General features: G+C 30.0%; 1 protein-coding gene across 3 annotated transcripts; it reads right to left on the bottom strand.

Annotated features, from left to right (window-relative positions):
- Positions 1-443: 443 nt before the first annotated feature.
- On the bottom strand, positions 444-11,596 carry LOC132720112 (gonadotropin-releasing hormone receptor-like). 3 transcript variants are annotated; one of them, XM_060704095.1, is made up of 4 exons: positions 10,693-11,594; positions 3,011-3,215; positions 2,169-2,460; positions 444-848 (listed from the first exon to the last, which is right to left on the bottom strand). In XM_060704095.1, exons 1-4 carry the CDS (start codon positions 11,170-11,172, stop codon positions 602-604), a joined length of 1,224 nt encoding a protein of 407 aa, XP_060560078.1. In that variant the 5' UTR covers positions 11,173-11,594; the 3' UTR covers positions 444-601. The 3 variants fall into 3 exon arrangements, with proteins under 3 accessions (XP_060560078.1, XP_060560079.1, XP_060560080.1); XM_060704096.1 differs by having other exon boundaries at positions 615-848; positions 2,074-2,460; positions 10,693-11,596; XM_060704097.1 differs by having other exon boundaries at positions 615-848; positions 2,183-2,460; positions 10,693-11,596.
- Positions 11,597-15,918: the final 4,322 nt, after the last annotated feature.

Below are 15,918 nucleotides of genomic sequence, written 5' to 3'. Positions count from 1 at the left end.
TAGCTAGCTACTATTCTTTTCTGTAATGGGACGATGAACCAAAATCAATACTGGAGCACCATTAGCTAGTTAATATTAGTTATCAACCAATGATCTAGCAAAATAACACTTTAATGTTTAATTTGATATGGAATTTCGATAATGTACATTGCTTGACCTTGCTTTACTTCTGTTCGTTCTTATGATGTCGATATAAAAATCCTTGAACAAAATACTTTAAATAATAAAAGCAAAACATTACAAACACGAAACAAAATAAGAAAAAAAAAGAATTACTTTTAAACATTTACAATGCACAATGCATTTCATGTAAAAACGGTATGCATTTATTTCATAAAGTAAGTAAAAATCGGATCTTAGTAGGAAGATAATATTTATTCAAACAGATATAATTATATTATATTTTTATATTAAAACAAACCGTTATTTAATGATCAAATATTTGAGTATTAGTAAAAACAAATATTGTTTCCGTAAATTTAATTTATTCATTGATTTAACACAAACATACTTAGAGCTTTGAAAACAACATTTATATGTTTTATAACAAGGGTAGTGTGACACAATATGTGTTTTTCGAAGCCAAACAAAAAACCTCACGTTATTCACTAGATGTAGACTCTATGATTTTAACATTTTCGTTATCTTTTGAATTTGAATTCACTTTATACAACACTATTAAACACTGTTGTTTTATCTTATCTTTACCAGAGATATCGTCTGTTTCTGGGCACAAAACAACAACATTTTTATGTTTTACAACAACAATATGGTCCTCGTTGATTGCGTGACGCACAGTGCGCCTCGTGCGGAGTGAGTAGCTTGGCCATTCTTTTCTTCTCCAGCACCTATTTTCAACAGAAAACACAGCATAATTAATTTATAGAAAACAACACAGGTACACACGTACGCATGTAAGACATTTAGATTTTATCTATGATAAAATTATTGTTCAACTTAACAAAAAAAATGATATCACTGGTAGAGTTTTAATTTTCAACTTTTTTATTTTTAAAGTATCGCTGATTTGTGCTGCGTTTAGTTTCTTTTAACTAAATCGTTTGCTCGATAGCCTATTTATTCTTTGATTAAGATGTACAAAAAACCATCTCGAGCTAAATAATTACGACCCGAATCTAATATATATTTTCATATATGCGTATTATGATGTCTTCCGCGATTAAAAACACATTAACAATGATGTTACTTAAATAATTATTGTACTTTTACAATAGAGAATCGGGTGTAAAGAAATACTTGCACTTCAGCTCTTCGAACAACAACTTAAATACAAAAATTCGAAATTTAAAGAAAGTTATAAACGGTGAGATTAACAAGGTTTGTTTGAGGACGGAATTTATAAGTGCAATTTACCATCTACGTCACCTAGCACCTTTTTATTTCAATATGAAAATAATTAACTTTTAAACATGAAACCATGTATATGGTTGTATGACAGCCATATTTAAGATTTGCAAAATTCCATTCCATGAAAAGCATCGTATAGTCTCTAAAGCTAAAGGATTTTAGCCACAAACGATGCCTTGCAGATATTTGAGTAGATGCAAAAGTTTAAAATAATATTAAATATACTATATGTACTAAAAATGGGTTTTCATATCCATTTATATAACTAAACGAAACATGCCGTACTATCATATAATCCTTCGGATTTTTGAAATCATATAAACAAACACAGCAAACTGTCCAAAAGCTACAGAAATAGTGAAAAACATGTACGAAACAACAAATCCAGCCTTCACAAATCAGACAACATACTGAAAACAGACAAGCCTCGTTTACACAGACATGTGCACTAATATTTACATTTCTAATGACCAATTTACTATATCTTCCTAATAATGTCATAACGATAACTTCATTTTAGAAATTATTAGGCAAATGGTTGTACTTTAAAGGAATAATTAACTGATATTGTTCAATAAGTATATAACCCGGTGCTGATTCCGAAAAAAATCATTTGATTAATTATTTGGAGTTTCCAATACATTTGATATTTTTGGTCAATAGAAATATCTATGCAAACAACGGCTACTTCCAAATAATGCAAACCATTAGATGACTGAAGCGCCAAGTTCCTTTTCGCAATAGGATTATTTATACGAAGTGGGCGTAAGCTGCGCATGCGCTGATTTGGTCTAACTGACCTTGGACTATGCACCTTGCAGAGATGAAATGCCCCGTATATCATTGGGTTGAGTAAACTGTTGGACAATCCAATAAACGACAAAGCCAACATTGTCTTTCTTGAAAACTCTGGTAGTTCGAGGAATGTTGTGTACATGAAGACAACGTAGTAAGGTGACCAACATATTATAAAAGCTGCAACAATAACTATAGACATCCTCAGCGCTTTTCGTTTAGCTTTACGAAATAAATGGCTTCGTACTTGGCCACGGAACTGACAATGTTCAGATGTAATGGAACTTTCTTCAGGTTCTGAAATTAAAAATACACGTTTGCAATGTATATTGTAACTAAAACATACTTTCTTGAGTGCGTTGTCTATGTATTTTTTATTTTTACTTTTATTTATTGTCAGAAAACGCCATAAAGATATTTATCACACACCGGTGCCGATTTTGCGACTCCGTAAAAATGGTATTGCACGGTCGTGCATATATTTTGACGTGACGTCATTAGCGTTATACAAACATAGTGTAAAAACGCGCTAAATGTTAGCGTTATACAATAGGCGCGTCAATGAAAAATGACTCTTATTTCACTTTCAACGGTCTTTATTTTGGGTATGTGATAAATAGAATATTGAATTGTGTAAGTTAATTACTGAATTTATTGCACTCGTTGAATAAAATAATAGTATGCTCGCCAGAGGCTGGCATAATATAATTTTATTCAACTCGTGCAATAAATTCAGTATTGAACTTACACTCATTCAATATCCTCTATATAATTGTTTCAATATGACTAAATGGTATACACCATTCATTAGTATCTTTACTTGTCAAATGAGTACAGTTTTATTCACCTCTAAAATCCTTAGATTTTCTGGTTATTGTTCCTGAAATAAGGCCATATGCTATGCCCATGATTAGTAGTGGAATGACGAAACTAAACAGCAAAGAGACGATGCTATATACACGTTTACTCCATTCTACCTCCAGATATCCTATATCAACACACTGGACAAAATTCGTTCTAAATGGCCCCTTGACTACTTTGAAAATAAGAATCTGAAAATATATGAACAGCTTGAATTATTATATTTTCTTTAAAATGACTGAGATATCATACAGTAATAAATGGCATATCGAAGTTTGTTATTGATTATATTTTTATTTCATGGAATGGAACGCTACTGTAGCATACAAAGATAAAATTCCCAATGATCACAAGAAGAGGGAAATACACATACAACATGAGCCGTTATCTATAATATCTTTAAAAAAGCAATTTGATACAGGTACCATTTTAAGTCATTGTACCAACTTATCTCTAGGCGCTAGTAACTATTATCTGATAAATTTAATATATTTTATCTGGTTTCTTGTTTGTTTGTTTTTTTTTTTTTTTTTTTTTTTTTTTTTTTGTTTTTTTTTTTTTTTTTTTTGTAAACAAATATACCTATATCCAATGATAATAATCGCGTTAACTAAGAAAATGAAACTACATAAAGAGATATTGCCAATTATCAGAATTTATAGTTTATTTTTTGAAGCATTGTAAATTGTACGAGGAAATTAAACCTTCTTCGGCTGTTTGTCATATTTCTTACAAATCGGCGTGTTTTGTTTCAATTTATTGTCCTCTTAAAAAAGTCATCGCGATTATTTTTTTCGTTCTTACAATTTTTGCAATACTATCATATAAATGGGCTTATGTGTTGTGTATTTACTTATTTTTTTTCCGATGAGAAATCAGGTTGTTTGTCATGATGTGATAGATTGTATATTGGAAATAAATCTAATATTTACACATTACTGATAACAAAGATCAGCAACCGAGGAAGTGGCATTGATTAACGAGATATGATCACCCCTTGCTGATAGACCAATAGTTTGACTGGTTTAGCGCAGAGACAAATATTTCTTCTCTATATCTAATGTTTTATTTATCGTTAACATGACATTTCATCCGGAATTCCATTCCGATATACACATGTTATGTCCATCAAGTCTGACACATTGTATTATGAAAATGTTAAAATCTAATGCAAAAACCAGTGTGATTTAATTTGTCTCGCTCTGAAAGATTTTATGTTCTACGGGAACATTTCTAGCAGAGATATTGACTGATTATGGTCGTGCGCGATTTTGAAATTAACGCAAGTTATCAATACAATAGTTGATTTAGATAACTTTCATGAATTCCAAACAAAGAAATACATATTAAGCATTATAACAGCAACTCATTAATTGTATATTATATATAATGTAGGATATATGTTTTTTTTTTCTTTTTTAAACCTACGGATTGTAGGTGGTTCTACCCAGGTGTTCGTTCGTGCCTGAAAATAATTGCACCTGAGGTCTTCCTCCACCAGTACAACTAGAAAGTCGCTATATGACCTATACTGTGCTGGGGGGCACTTAAAGAAACACTAAAAAATGAAAGGAAACACATCTATTTTGCTGTATGAGGCCAACAAAATCTTGTCACTACTGATTGACCAATCATTTAAGGAAACATGTTATGTAGATGCAGCGTCCTGTTTTGGCTTCCCCTAGATCAATATTAATAATCGTAAGTAACTACTGTAAATTGTGTGTTTGTATGATAGCGAAATACAGGCACATTTTATTTCGGGAAGTAACTATCAATGGTTAATTATGTTGTTGATTCATTCTAACGTTTAAAGAAACCGTCCTTAGTTTTAAAATGTTAACAAAGCAGTTACTATAAAGCTATAATACATACATTTTAAGTCAAAATTTCTGCCCTTTTTCAAGTTATTATATCAATCAGATCATGCATTATTCTGATTGATGTTAAGAATCACGCATATTAAAAAAGAAAGAAAGAACAATCTAGTTTTGAATGTTAAAAACACGATGGTAATGCAAGTAAGATATAAGTTTAAAGTAAAAATACATAAAATCAGATGATAAGACCGGGTGTTTGTGTAAATTGCAGAAAATAATTGTGGTTTACGACGACAATGACTTGCAATTATTTTAAAGTAAGCCGGTAATATTTTGATCCTTCTGACGTTAATTGAGTATTGATCAAGGCGTTGAGAGATCATGAGCGGTCACAAACAAAATATGCATATTTGTTCAGCTCTTGTAAAGTTGTAAATAAGAAATGGTATATTCAACTGTTGGTATTAGAACAGAACATTAATTACACATAATCAAATAAAAATACAGACTGATTAAGACAGAGGGGGATTTTTTGACTATTGCGAAAGACTCGAATGGAATCATAGCTTTTTTAATTTTATCGTTTGAACTATCTCAAACATGCAGTTATAAATTACAGATATGATACATTGTTTATTCTAAAATACCTATTTTTGATATTACCAAGTTTCGTATAATGTTCAAAATTTCTTCAGAATTGGTGTGTTCCTGCCCTGTGAATGATTTCATTCATGATATAGATACAAAACAATCATGTTTTTAAAGATACGACAATGTAGGGCATGTATACTGTAAATTTGAAAAGTATACATGTATATTAATTATTGCGTTGGTTCAAGAAACGCACGTGCATTTTATCAAAATTGCAGCGATCTTGATGTGATTTAATTCTATAACACAGTTCACATGTGCTAGCGATAATGTTCGCTAGTAATATACTTTAATAACTTAAATTTGTATAAGATGTTCTATAAATACATCTAAGTCAATTCATTTGATATGCTAAAGGGATTGTTAAAGGAACTCCATTGGGGTCAAAAAGTATACAAATAACAAATGATTTTCAGAGTTGCTTTAGCACTTAAAACAGAGTGATATGCTTGATATAATTAGCAAATATATTAGGAAATAAGTAGAGAAAAGACGTATTTTTCTATTTATAGCCCGATTTGAGTTGAGTAATTTTTCAAAGTAAGAATAATTATTCTAAAAAAAAACGGAATGACTGAATGATCTGATATTTTGCACACATCTTATTAGTTTAGACCTACATCAAATGGAACATTAATCTAGAAAAAAATATTTCCAGTCCCGCTTTGTAAAAAAAATAACCTCAGTGGAGAACATTTAAGACTTTAATAATTAATCATCAGAGCATGTACTTGACAATATTAATTTTCTATATGCATCTTAAAGGAAACCAGATTATTTCTAATTTTAATTATTTCAATTTATCATTTTGTTGAAATCTTAGAATGCAAGTCAACAAAACGCCGGTCAAATTACTAAGAGTAGAGGCCCAAGACTAGTAAAGTAAACACAAAGTTTTGTGTCTGTAAGGAAATACTGCAGGAGAGCGTTTGCGGATTTAGAATTTATGTTTGTTGTTGTCTTTGCTGAGAACTAAGAAATCAAGTTCTGAAAACTACAAAAGGATGTCAAAATTTCTATCTTACATTTGCACAAAAAGCATGCGTCATGCGTTCTAAGCGAATCTGCGCACGCCGCCCAGACTTAATAGACGGATATAACTTGAATTTATATACGAATGTATTTGGTTTTGAAGTTTGTAAACATATTTTTTCATGCATCCATTTGGGAGTTATTTCATTTAAAGATTAAAACAATATATAGAGGATTTTTGTTTAGTTCAGTGTAAGATCGGAATATATTTCACCGAGTGAGCACCAAAAGGTATATTTCACGAGTGGCGCAGCCACGAGTGAAATATGTACTTTTGGTGTTCACAAGGTGAATATATTTAGATCTCACACTAAACTTAACAAATTTTCTTTTAATTATATGCAAAGAAACGTTTTTAAAAGACATAAAACCTAATACTGAATGAAAAGCGCGCCAAATAATACTACAGCGTGACGTCATTTACGACGTCACGTCATTAAGTTGGTGCACGCTGGTATTTCACTGAAACAACGTAAGGGGCTTAAATTCAAAACATTGAAATTATCAAAGTGGTAATTTTACTGTTTAAAACAGTCAAATTACCAGTTTTGTATCACTGATATATTTCAATAAACCACCAAAAAGCATGAAATAAATATTTCTAACTGCTGGTGGCAGAGTTAAAGCTTTTTACTATTTAAGCGAGTTTTAATCATTTAACATTTTCAACTTCGTTAGATGGTTATTACAGAAAAGAATCCTCAAACAAAATGAAATTGTTTGTACATTGTTGACCATTTCCCTTTTCTTTGTTCTCTTTTTGTTTATGTATCCTTTTCTTCCTTTAAAATTCCATTTCCTTAAAAACAGCTTTATATATATGTTCCATTGGTCAGTTTCATTTACAGTGAAATAATGTTTGCTTCCCAAACTTTGATTGTGAAACAAAAATATTTGCATATTAACATTGACCTACAAATTAAAGAGTGGCAATCAGGTTATAAATTTTATAAAAAGCAGTGTGTGTATGCACACCTAATTAAAGATAGAGTTATTGGTAGACTTTGGTTTTTTGGAGATCGATATTGAAGCTACTTCTTATGAAAGTCAAAGTTGAAAAAATTCACAAACTGCTTTTTTCGTAATTCAGCATTGTTATCGGGACGATGTAAAAAGAAAAAAAAATATGCTTCAGATAAAATGCAATTTACAATTCATCTTGTGATAATGGCGATAACCGACTGAATAATTATGCAAAATGGGTAGACTACTATTATAATAATAAAAGTAGAAAGATATTATAACATTAACTTCATGTAATCTTTTCATACTGTAATGTGCATGATTATCGGTAAAAAAAATATTAAGTCTTGAAAATTAAAGTAATGAAACGGTAATTACATGCTTATAAGTGATAATTTCATATAATTCCAGAATAATTAATTCCCAGGAGCATAGACTGGTTAGAATTTTGATGAGTCATGAAATAAAAGAAAGTATAAATAGTTAATACGTTTCAAAATTATTAAATTGAAGATTGCAGTTATACTTTATCGTTGGTGCTTGCATACTTTTAAATACGTATGCTGTATGTAATATTTCTTACAGTAACGTTTGTATATACTTACATTGACATTTAACACAACTGGCATGACAATGTAACATTTAAATAATAAATTTTATGTCTTATTATCTTATTAAGTAAGTAAACTGTATAAAATATGATAAACAAGATCAACAAGGAAAGGCGGCGTTCAATGAACGCAACCCCCATATCACACTTGCTATTCAATCAAATAACGTTTCAGCATTACCGTTTGGATATCTTGAAACATTACTATAATCCAAATCATTATCTAGATGTGTTAATTAAATATTGATTTACGTAAAAGGAGATACGAAAAAACAAGCGACATTGGTTATTTCTATAGTCACTATATTGATTTGATTATCGTGATTTCATGGTGCATAGTTTCTCTTAATGTTTTAAGTTTATTCCGTTGAATATTAGATTACATATTTATCGTGAAAATAGTGTACAAAATTTAAAAGGCTAGGGTTGATAACTACAATGCTAAATTGTGATTTGATATATTTTCAAATTTACACTATATATCAATCTTGTCGAAAACACTAAAATAAAATGATATGTGACTACTTCAAGCTTAAGTAGCTATGAATTTCTTCATTAATATTATGTCTTTTAGATATACATTTTGACATATGTCACTATTGTATGTTGTATGTGCACCTATATATTAACTTGTAAAATGTAGTGGCTTGTCACTAGAAACTATAAAGTTTATGTGAAATAAATTTGTTTGTTCGACATACTTAAAGCGTGCACGATCGGTTAGTGTTTTGCTTCTATTAAAACATAATGATCGGTATTTGATTTCAAAGGAATGTTTATGTGAATATTGTCATTTTGCAACAAAAAATAAATAACAATAATAAAACAACAAAAAACCTAAAAGCCCTATTCTAAATTGAATATATATCCAGTATGTTGATACTTAAAGCAGTTGCTACTTTGATAAAAAAAAATCAAATTCATATTGTTTTCTTGATGATTTTAAAACATTGTTAGAACAACTTTCATCACATTTTTTAGATAAAACGAAAGGTAAAACACGAAAGAAGAATGAAAAAACTATAATATGTAACAGTGACATGTAGCAAGGCTTACAAAAACATTTTTTGAGATATTATGAAAACTCGGATAATAACCGCAACGTACTCATAATAGCCTAAATAAAATTTCCGTTAACAATTATATATCCATAAAATCCACAAGTGGCTATAAATATAAACCACGTGCTGATATCATTATGCGATAATCTTTATATAATTTTATGTAAAATTCCTTTCCACGCATCATCTCTGATAACTGACTGTAATTTTACAATTAATCTCGATAATCTGGAATTATAGCATGATATGTAAGAATTTATAGACACAGTGTATTACGTCTAGTGATTTGAGTTCGCTTTAGATGGAAACAAAATATGTTATCTATTACGTTATGTTACACTGAAAGTATGAGACTGGTGCCATAGAATTAATATAATGCCCGAAGGTTGCGACTAACTAATTCATTTCACCTGATAATTTCAATAAATATCCACAAATTTTCTTTGAAAAAAAAATGAGAATGCCTGGTGGGCAATGCAAAAACATATGAGCTGGGATTTTTTTTGCATACATATAAATTAAAAAGAAAATGCATTAAGATATCATTAAACAACTATTTTCTTGCATTTAAACAAGCTTAATTTTAAGTGCATTGGTCCGCAATGGGGACAATAATTTCCATATGTTTTTCAGATATTGATAAAAACAAACGAAATGAAGCCATTTGATATTCTTATACGATATTGCTTAAAAAATGTTGATAAAGTTTTTAGTGATTTAGTATAAACATTTATATGATGAATAATATCATTTTGTTCTAGAACACTTTATTATTTATTATCTGAACAAATATCTTACTTCAATCTTTATGTATTTGCGTTTATCATATACTTATAAATGGATAAAATATTGAGAAATATTGATGAAGTAAAATGCGTATTTTATTTTCCGTATTTTCACTGTAAAAATTATTTTTCACTGGTATTTTCCGTATTTTCAATGGTGTTTGCCGGACTACTTTCTTCTAAATTCAGCTAATAAACAAAATTAAAAGAGAACTCTTCCTATTCATAGGCTAAATGAGGAATAAAGTGCATAATAAACAGAAAATTCAAGTTTTTTATATATTGCTACTCGTGAAATATATATTTTCATACCACTCGATGAATATAAATCCTGTATTTATAGAAGAAACTTAAATATCCTCTATTTATTTAACTGTTTACAACTTTAAAAACCTGTTTTAACGTCATACTGTACCCAATGCCGTTTTGTCTTTCAATAAAATTTTAAGGCGGGATCAGCTGTTGCTCGTCTGTTCAACAGTTCTTTTATCTTTTTATTGGCGTGAGAAAAGGACATCTGAAAAAATTTTGCCCAAGCATGCTGTGCATATTATTATTATTTTAGGATAATCATTTTTGACAAATATTATCATTATATTTTTTGGTTATTTTTTTCTAATGTATATAAAATATCATATTTCTTTTCTGTGCAAGAAATAGAGCAAAGATGGAAAGAGAATCAAGAAAGTTTGATATTTCGATAAAAAATATATAAATTATATTAATACAGATCGTTGGCTACATACCTGTGGAATACTGAAAAGAGCACATAAGCACCAGGTCACTATTATCATAAATTTAACCCTTCTTGGAGCTTTATTTCTGCTAATAGGGTCCATTATCGCGAAACATCTATCTAAACTTATCACAACCGTTACATACGTTGAAAGGTTAAAGGCAAATACTTGAGCAAACTTTACGGCTTTACACATAAAATCTCCGGCATACCACTGGACTGTTGATTGCCATATGGCGTCTGAACCCATGCAGAAAAATGTAACAAGTAAATCTGCTGTTGCTAGATTAATTATTAATGTATTTATAGTTGATTTTCTTCTCCTCATTCTATACATTTGAACAATGGTCGACAAATTCCCAAATAATGACACTATGAACATTGTACCTTTCACAAGAACACTGATTAAATTAAGTTCGTCAAATACAGGAGCATCTCCTAGACCACCACCGGTCGTGTTTATACTGGAAAATGTTGAATTCACAGACATGTTTAGTATTTCGCCTATTTTATAACAAATAGATCAAACATATTATGAAAGACAAAATGATATGAGTTTATACAGCAATTAGTAATTTCAACTTTTATTTTTCTGATTATATTCGTGTTTTTTTTTCAATTATTAAACTTCGGTACTAGATCTTGGCAAAAATTAACAATTGCTCTAAATCGCTTAATGAATTACAAAATCCATTTTTTATCAATACGTCCGTATAATTACTTATTCAACATTATCACAAAAATATAATGCTCCTGTAACGTTTGCCTTCAGAACATTTCAGAATATGAATCGACAGCTTTCCTTCAAGACGTTTAAGTACGAGGCTATGTGATTGACAAGAAATCCAATAGTTCAGTGAACAATGGCCGTCCTGGGCAACATGAACGTACTGTATGATATCGCTTTCACTTCTAACTTACTTATTAAGTTTCTGCCTACTATATATTATTGGAAACAGCCAATCATGCTAGCGTCTCAAACGTCTCAGATGTTTCTTTCTTAACAAAACGCGCGGCTAAAAACCGCCGTGCTATACGTATAGAAATATGGTCGTTGTTAGGGATATTTATCAAATAAAAACACGTACATTAAATTTCATTTTTTATGTCATATTGCCTTGGTTTTCTACGTTCGTCAATGTGTGATCATGTTTCATGTATAAAAATGATAACTATCAGGGTAGGCGAATAATAGACAACAAAAAAATCAATTACATTGAATACTATTTTCACGTACCAAAGGTGCAATTTCAATTTTATATTCTGTTAGACCTTACATGTGCAGTTTATTTATATGGAATTTTATGAAAAGAGATAAGTCTATTGAAAATGGTCCACGAATTAAAGCAAAAACATTGGCCTATCAAAACAAAAATATACGTATTTTGGTGAAAACTGTTTTTTTTTAATTTACCTTTAATCATTACAAATAACAATTTTTACTGGTTTGTAAATACAGATAAAGAATAGTAAAAGTAACCAGATCACAACATTCATGACCTTATACCTGCTTTTAAATTGGTTATCTATGGTGATATTTATGATGTTATCAGATGCAAAGGAGAAGAGAAATGGCGTGTCTCTTGAATAGACGCAATTTAAGGTAGTCTGTAGCTTTCAATGTTTTTTGTTTTCATTGCTTTTTCAGTGACCTCCTAATTACTAGAAATACTTCATGGCGGATCAATAGTGAAAAATAGGATATTTCAAATTACATGGTTCAGTCCTAATTGCCTCGGAGTAATATCCCCAAAATGTAAAAAAGTTTATCGCATGTAACATCTTACAGTTAGAAGTAGTCTTACACTATTGTATACATGGTACCGCAATATACAGTATATCATAAAATTATTAATCAAAAACATAGTTTGGTAACCGTAGTTATTTTTAGAGAATTACAAACTATTCGACACATTCTTAAGACAAACAGCTCACATAAAAGTATTATAGTTCAATAAACATGATTGATTTATGTTCATCAATGTATTTATCTGGAGGTTAAACGTGTACAAGACATGGATCTAAAATAAAATTCCCTGCTGCAAAGCCATTAACATAAACTAACTAGTTCAATTGCCATGTGAGCTCCTGGAGTGTATATAATGGCATCAAACGCACGCAAAGAAGACATGTCTATTGAAACCAGATGAATGAATGCAAAATCATCCGAGGCAAATATTGAGAAAGAAATAAATAATTAGTAATATAAAGTATAAAAGTTATTCCACTATAATTAGCTCAGACAATGATGAACACCAGATAGTCGGGAGCAAATTAATCATTCTATAAATACATTTTTGACAATTATTACGGGTTTAATTATTTACCAAAGATAAACAATACTGAGTACAAAAAAGTCCTTACTGAGCAATTACAATTATACCACGGTATCACAACAATAAAGATATCAGTAAAATAAAAACATTTACGGTTCAGCAATTACCCCCTATGATTCCGTCTGAAGTCAGAATTACTATGAGGTTTTCTTTCAGGATATTTTGATAGCTTCAAAAAATATATTTTAAAGTCAATGATTAAGTAAAAGTTCTTACAAGTTCCACACTATTCCTATATCAAACAAATAGGGCGAATGCGTGTAATATAACATATATGCACAGCATAAAAAGGAATATGCATAATGCTTACACGTCATATGACGTCAAATATGTAGTAAATAAACTATATGGCGTCATAAAAATTACTTCTATCACTTTTTTCAGTTCGGGGTCATTTTTCTTAAAAAAAAACGGAGCCAGCGAATGGTCTAAATTATGCACACAAGTAATTGGTCTAGACATACATAACAAAATGGAAAATTAATTTCAAAAACTATTAAAGAAAACATTTTGTGCGATTTGTGCGATGATTAGACTTGAAAGCGTAGATGGACATGAATAAAAAAATATTCAAGTCCTGTCATGCCAAGCTACATATACAGTATAATGTATACAATAAAACAATACAATTTCAGATATTATGATGTTATAATCTATATTTTATATGTAAATATGGTAAATTATCAAGATCAAATAATAAAAGTCACAAAGTCATAAAACTAGATTTCAAAGATAAATCCAATTTACATGCTATATATTATCATGTGCCCAGGTGCGTATTGACAAGTTTACTTAATGGCATTTTTATAGGAATTTAAACAATCTCATAAATATAGATCTATTAAGTCACATACAAAACAGTATCATTATAATTGTTCCTGTTTAAATCTTTTTCTTATTGGTTTGTTCCAAAATTACATCATTGAATACTGAAAAATAGGATTTATTCTGTGTTTTTGTTTTTGTTTTCATTGATATGCATGATTCACGACCTCTGCGCGGTCTGAAAAGTTCGCTATACAAACATTTTTGGTTTTGACTTTGTCCTAAAATGACGAATTATGTTGTCAAGATTGAACGATGAATAGGTATATTAAGTTTAGTAACGCAGTGAGATCAACGAGTATATTTGAGTTCGGAAAGTGCATGTATTTGTTCAATCTGCATCCTCTTAATTGGTCATAAAAAATTATTTGAAGTTACTGAAGCAATCAGTCCGTGGTATAAAACTGATAAAACTACCACTAAAATGTTTGATCTGTTGTATTTACTGGGGTAAAATTAATCAGGATTTAACATAAACAAATCGTTTGTGCTAAAAGTGCTTCAGTCGAGATGAGTAGGCATATCTATGTGAAGAGGAATTCATGAATCTTGACTATAAAGTACACATAATCTGTTCTGATTTATTTAGGAAACATTAAACAGGTTTTTAATTACTCCTACTCACAAAATATCCTACGATAACGAGATTAATTATTTTTTCTTGTTATAAATAATTAAATTTCTATAAACATTGAATTAATAATTTCAAGATATATTTCATACGTAAACATATGTTTTGCATTTTATAATATATTATTTTATAATTAGACAACTAAATTATAATCATTGTATTGCTAAGCTATGGTCTTAAAAATTAAAATGGGGAATCCTACAATGAAATCAAACACCGATAGTTAAAAATCGTAGACACTGCTTTATTAAGCCTGTTCATGAGTGATAATGGAACGTGCCACATCTGTAAGGCCCCTAACATGGGCTTAAGTGTCTAACACTATCGGAGATTTCTCTCACGTAAACAAAAAAGGCCGGAAGCGTGATATATTTCGCAACAATGCACTCGCCGTTCTCTGTATTTTTAAACTGACACATTGACGGCGCCATTTTGTTTGAAAGATCTGATAAATAAAATACTTTTTTTGTTGAATTTTGTTTTGAAAACTATCTAGAATGATTGTAAATAATCTCTATAAGAAAATTAATCCGAACACCAATATCTTTAATTCAGTCATTTACCTGTACAGACATGGAAATAGAAATTGAAATATATATTAATTCTTCGTGTATTATAGTATAATATTCGTTCAAATATCCGTTCATGTTATTCGTTCAAATGCTTTGTAATTTATCTCTCAGGCCTATAGGCCTTTGTAATTGTATTCCTATGCATTTGAACTCCAAATGTGCATTATTCTACATTTAACACGGCCCGCATTTTTCCTTGAAAAAAGAATGTTATTATGCAATTACGTCACTGTTGACGTTTTTAATTTAGACATGTGACGTTATCATTATACATGTGACGTCACCACTAAAAAAGCGACGCTCTGAAAATAAGTACGGAAACAAATCAGGCGCAATTTAGCTTAATATCAGGAACGGTAGTATTTATTTGTTAGTGTCGTGTTAAAATCGAAATTATATTTCGATATCGGTGATTTTATCGCTCTTTAACATCACTGTTTGTCATCATTATATCAATAATGTAATTCCTCGCATCCGAACGACAAACAGTGTTGTTACTGAGCGATAAAATCGCTGTTTGGGATATATTATTTCTTAAATAATGCACTCAAAATTGATATCTATTTACTAATTCAACACTAAATGTATTGAAATCCATAATTAATAAGTAGCAGAAAAATCAAAACAACACCTTTGACATTCATATTTAAATATTGAATTAAGCCGTTGTTAGGAGGCGTGAGCGGTATTTTTCAATTTCCACAACCGCCCATGAGCAGTCTCAATCAAACCGAGCCTGCAACATTTTCAATTTTGTCGTTTTGGACGTTTCATGTGTTCCATTTATATTACTGCACAACCTGTCGTGCACTTTGAATAAATACAGCTTAGACATTATATTCGGAGTTGAGCTACATCATCGAAAGGTTTGA

The sequence above is a fragment of the Ruditapes philippinarum genome, unplaced genomic scaffold (assembly GCF_026571515.1).
Source record: "Ruditapes philippinarum isolate M1 unplaced genomic scaffold, ASM2657151v2 ctg1460_1_1_1_1, whole genome shotgun sequence".
Taxonomy (NCBI): Eukaryota; Metazoa; Mollusca; class Bivalvia; order Venerida; family Veneridae; genus Ruditapes; species Ruditapes philippinarum.
Note: the sequence above shows the minus strand (reverse complement) of the source record. Positions and strands in the feature narration are given on the sequence as shown.

Excerpts from the sequence above, each read along its gene's own strand:
- LOC132720112 (XM_060704095.1), bottom strand. The coding sequence starts at position 11,172 with ATGTCTGTGAATTCAACATTTTCCAGTATAAACACGACCGGTGGTGGT. Across the intron at positions 3,216-10,692 it reads CTCTTTTCAGTATTCCACAG|ATTCTTATTTTCAAAGTAGT; the intron begins GTATGTAGCCAA and ends ATATATTTTCAG. Across the intron at positions 849-2,168 it reads TGCAAGGTGCATAGTCCAAG|GTGCTGGAGAAGAAAAGAAT; the intron begins GTCAGTTAGACC and ends TGTTGAAAATAG.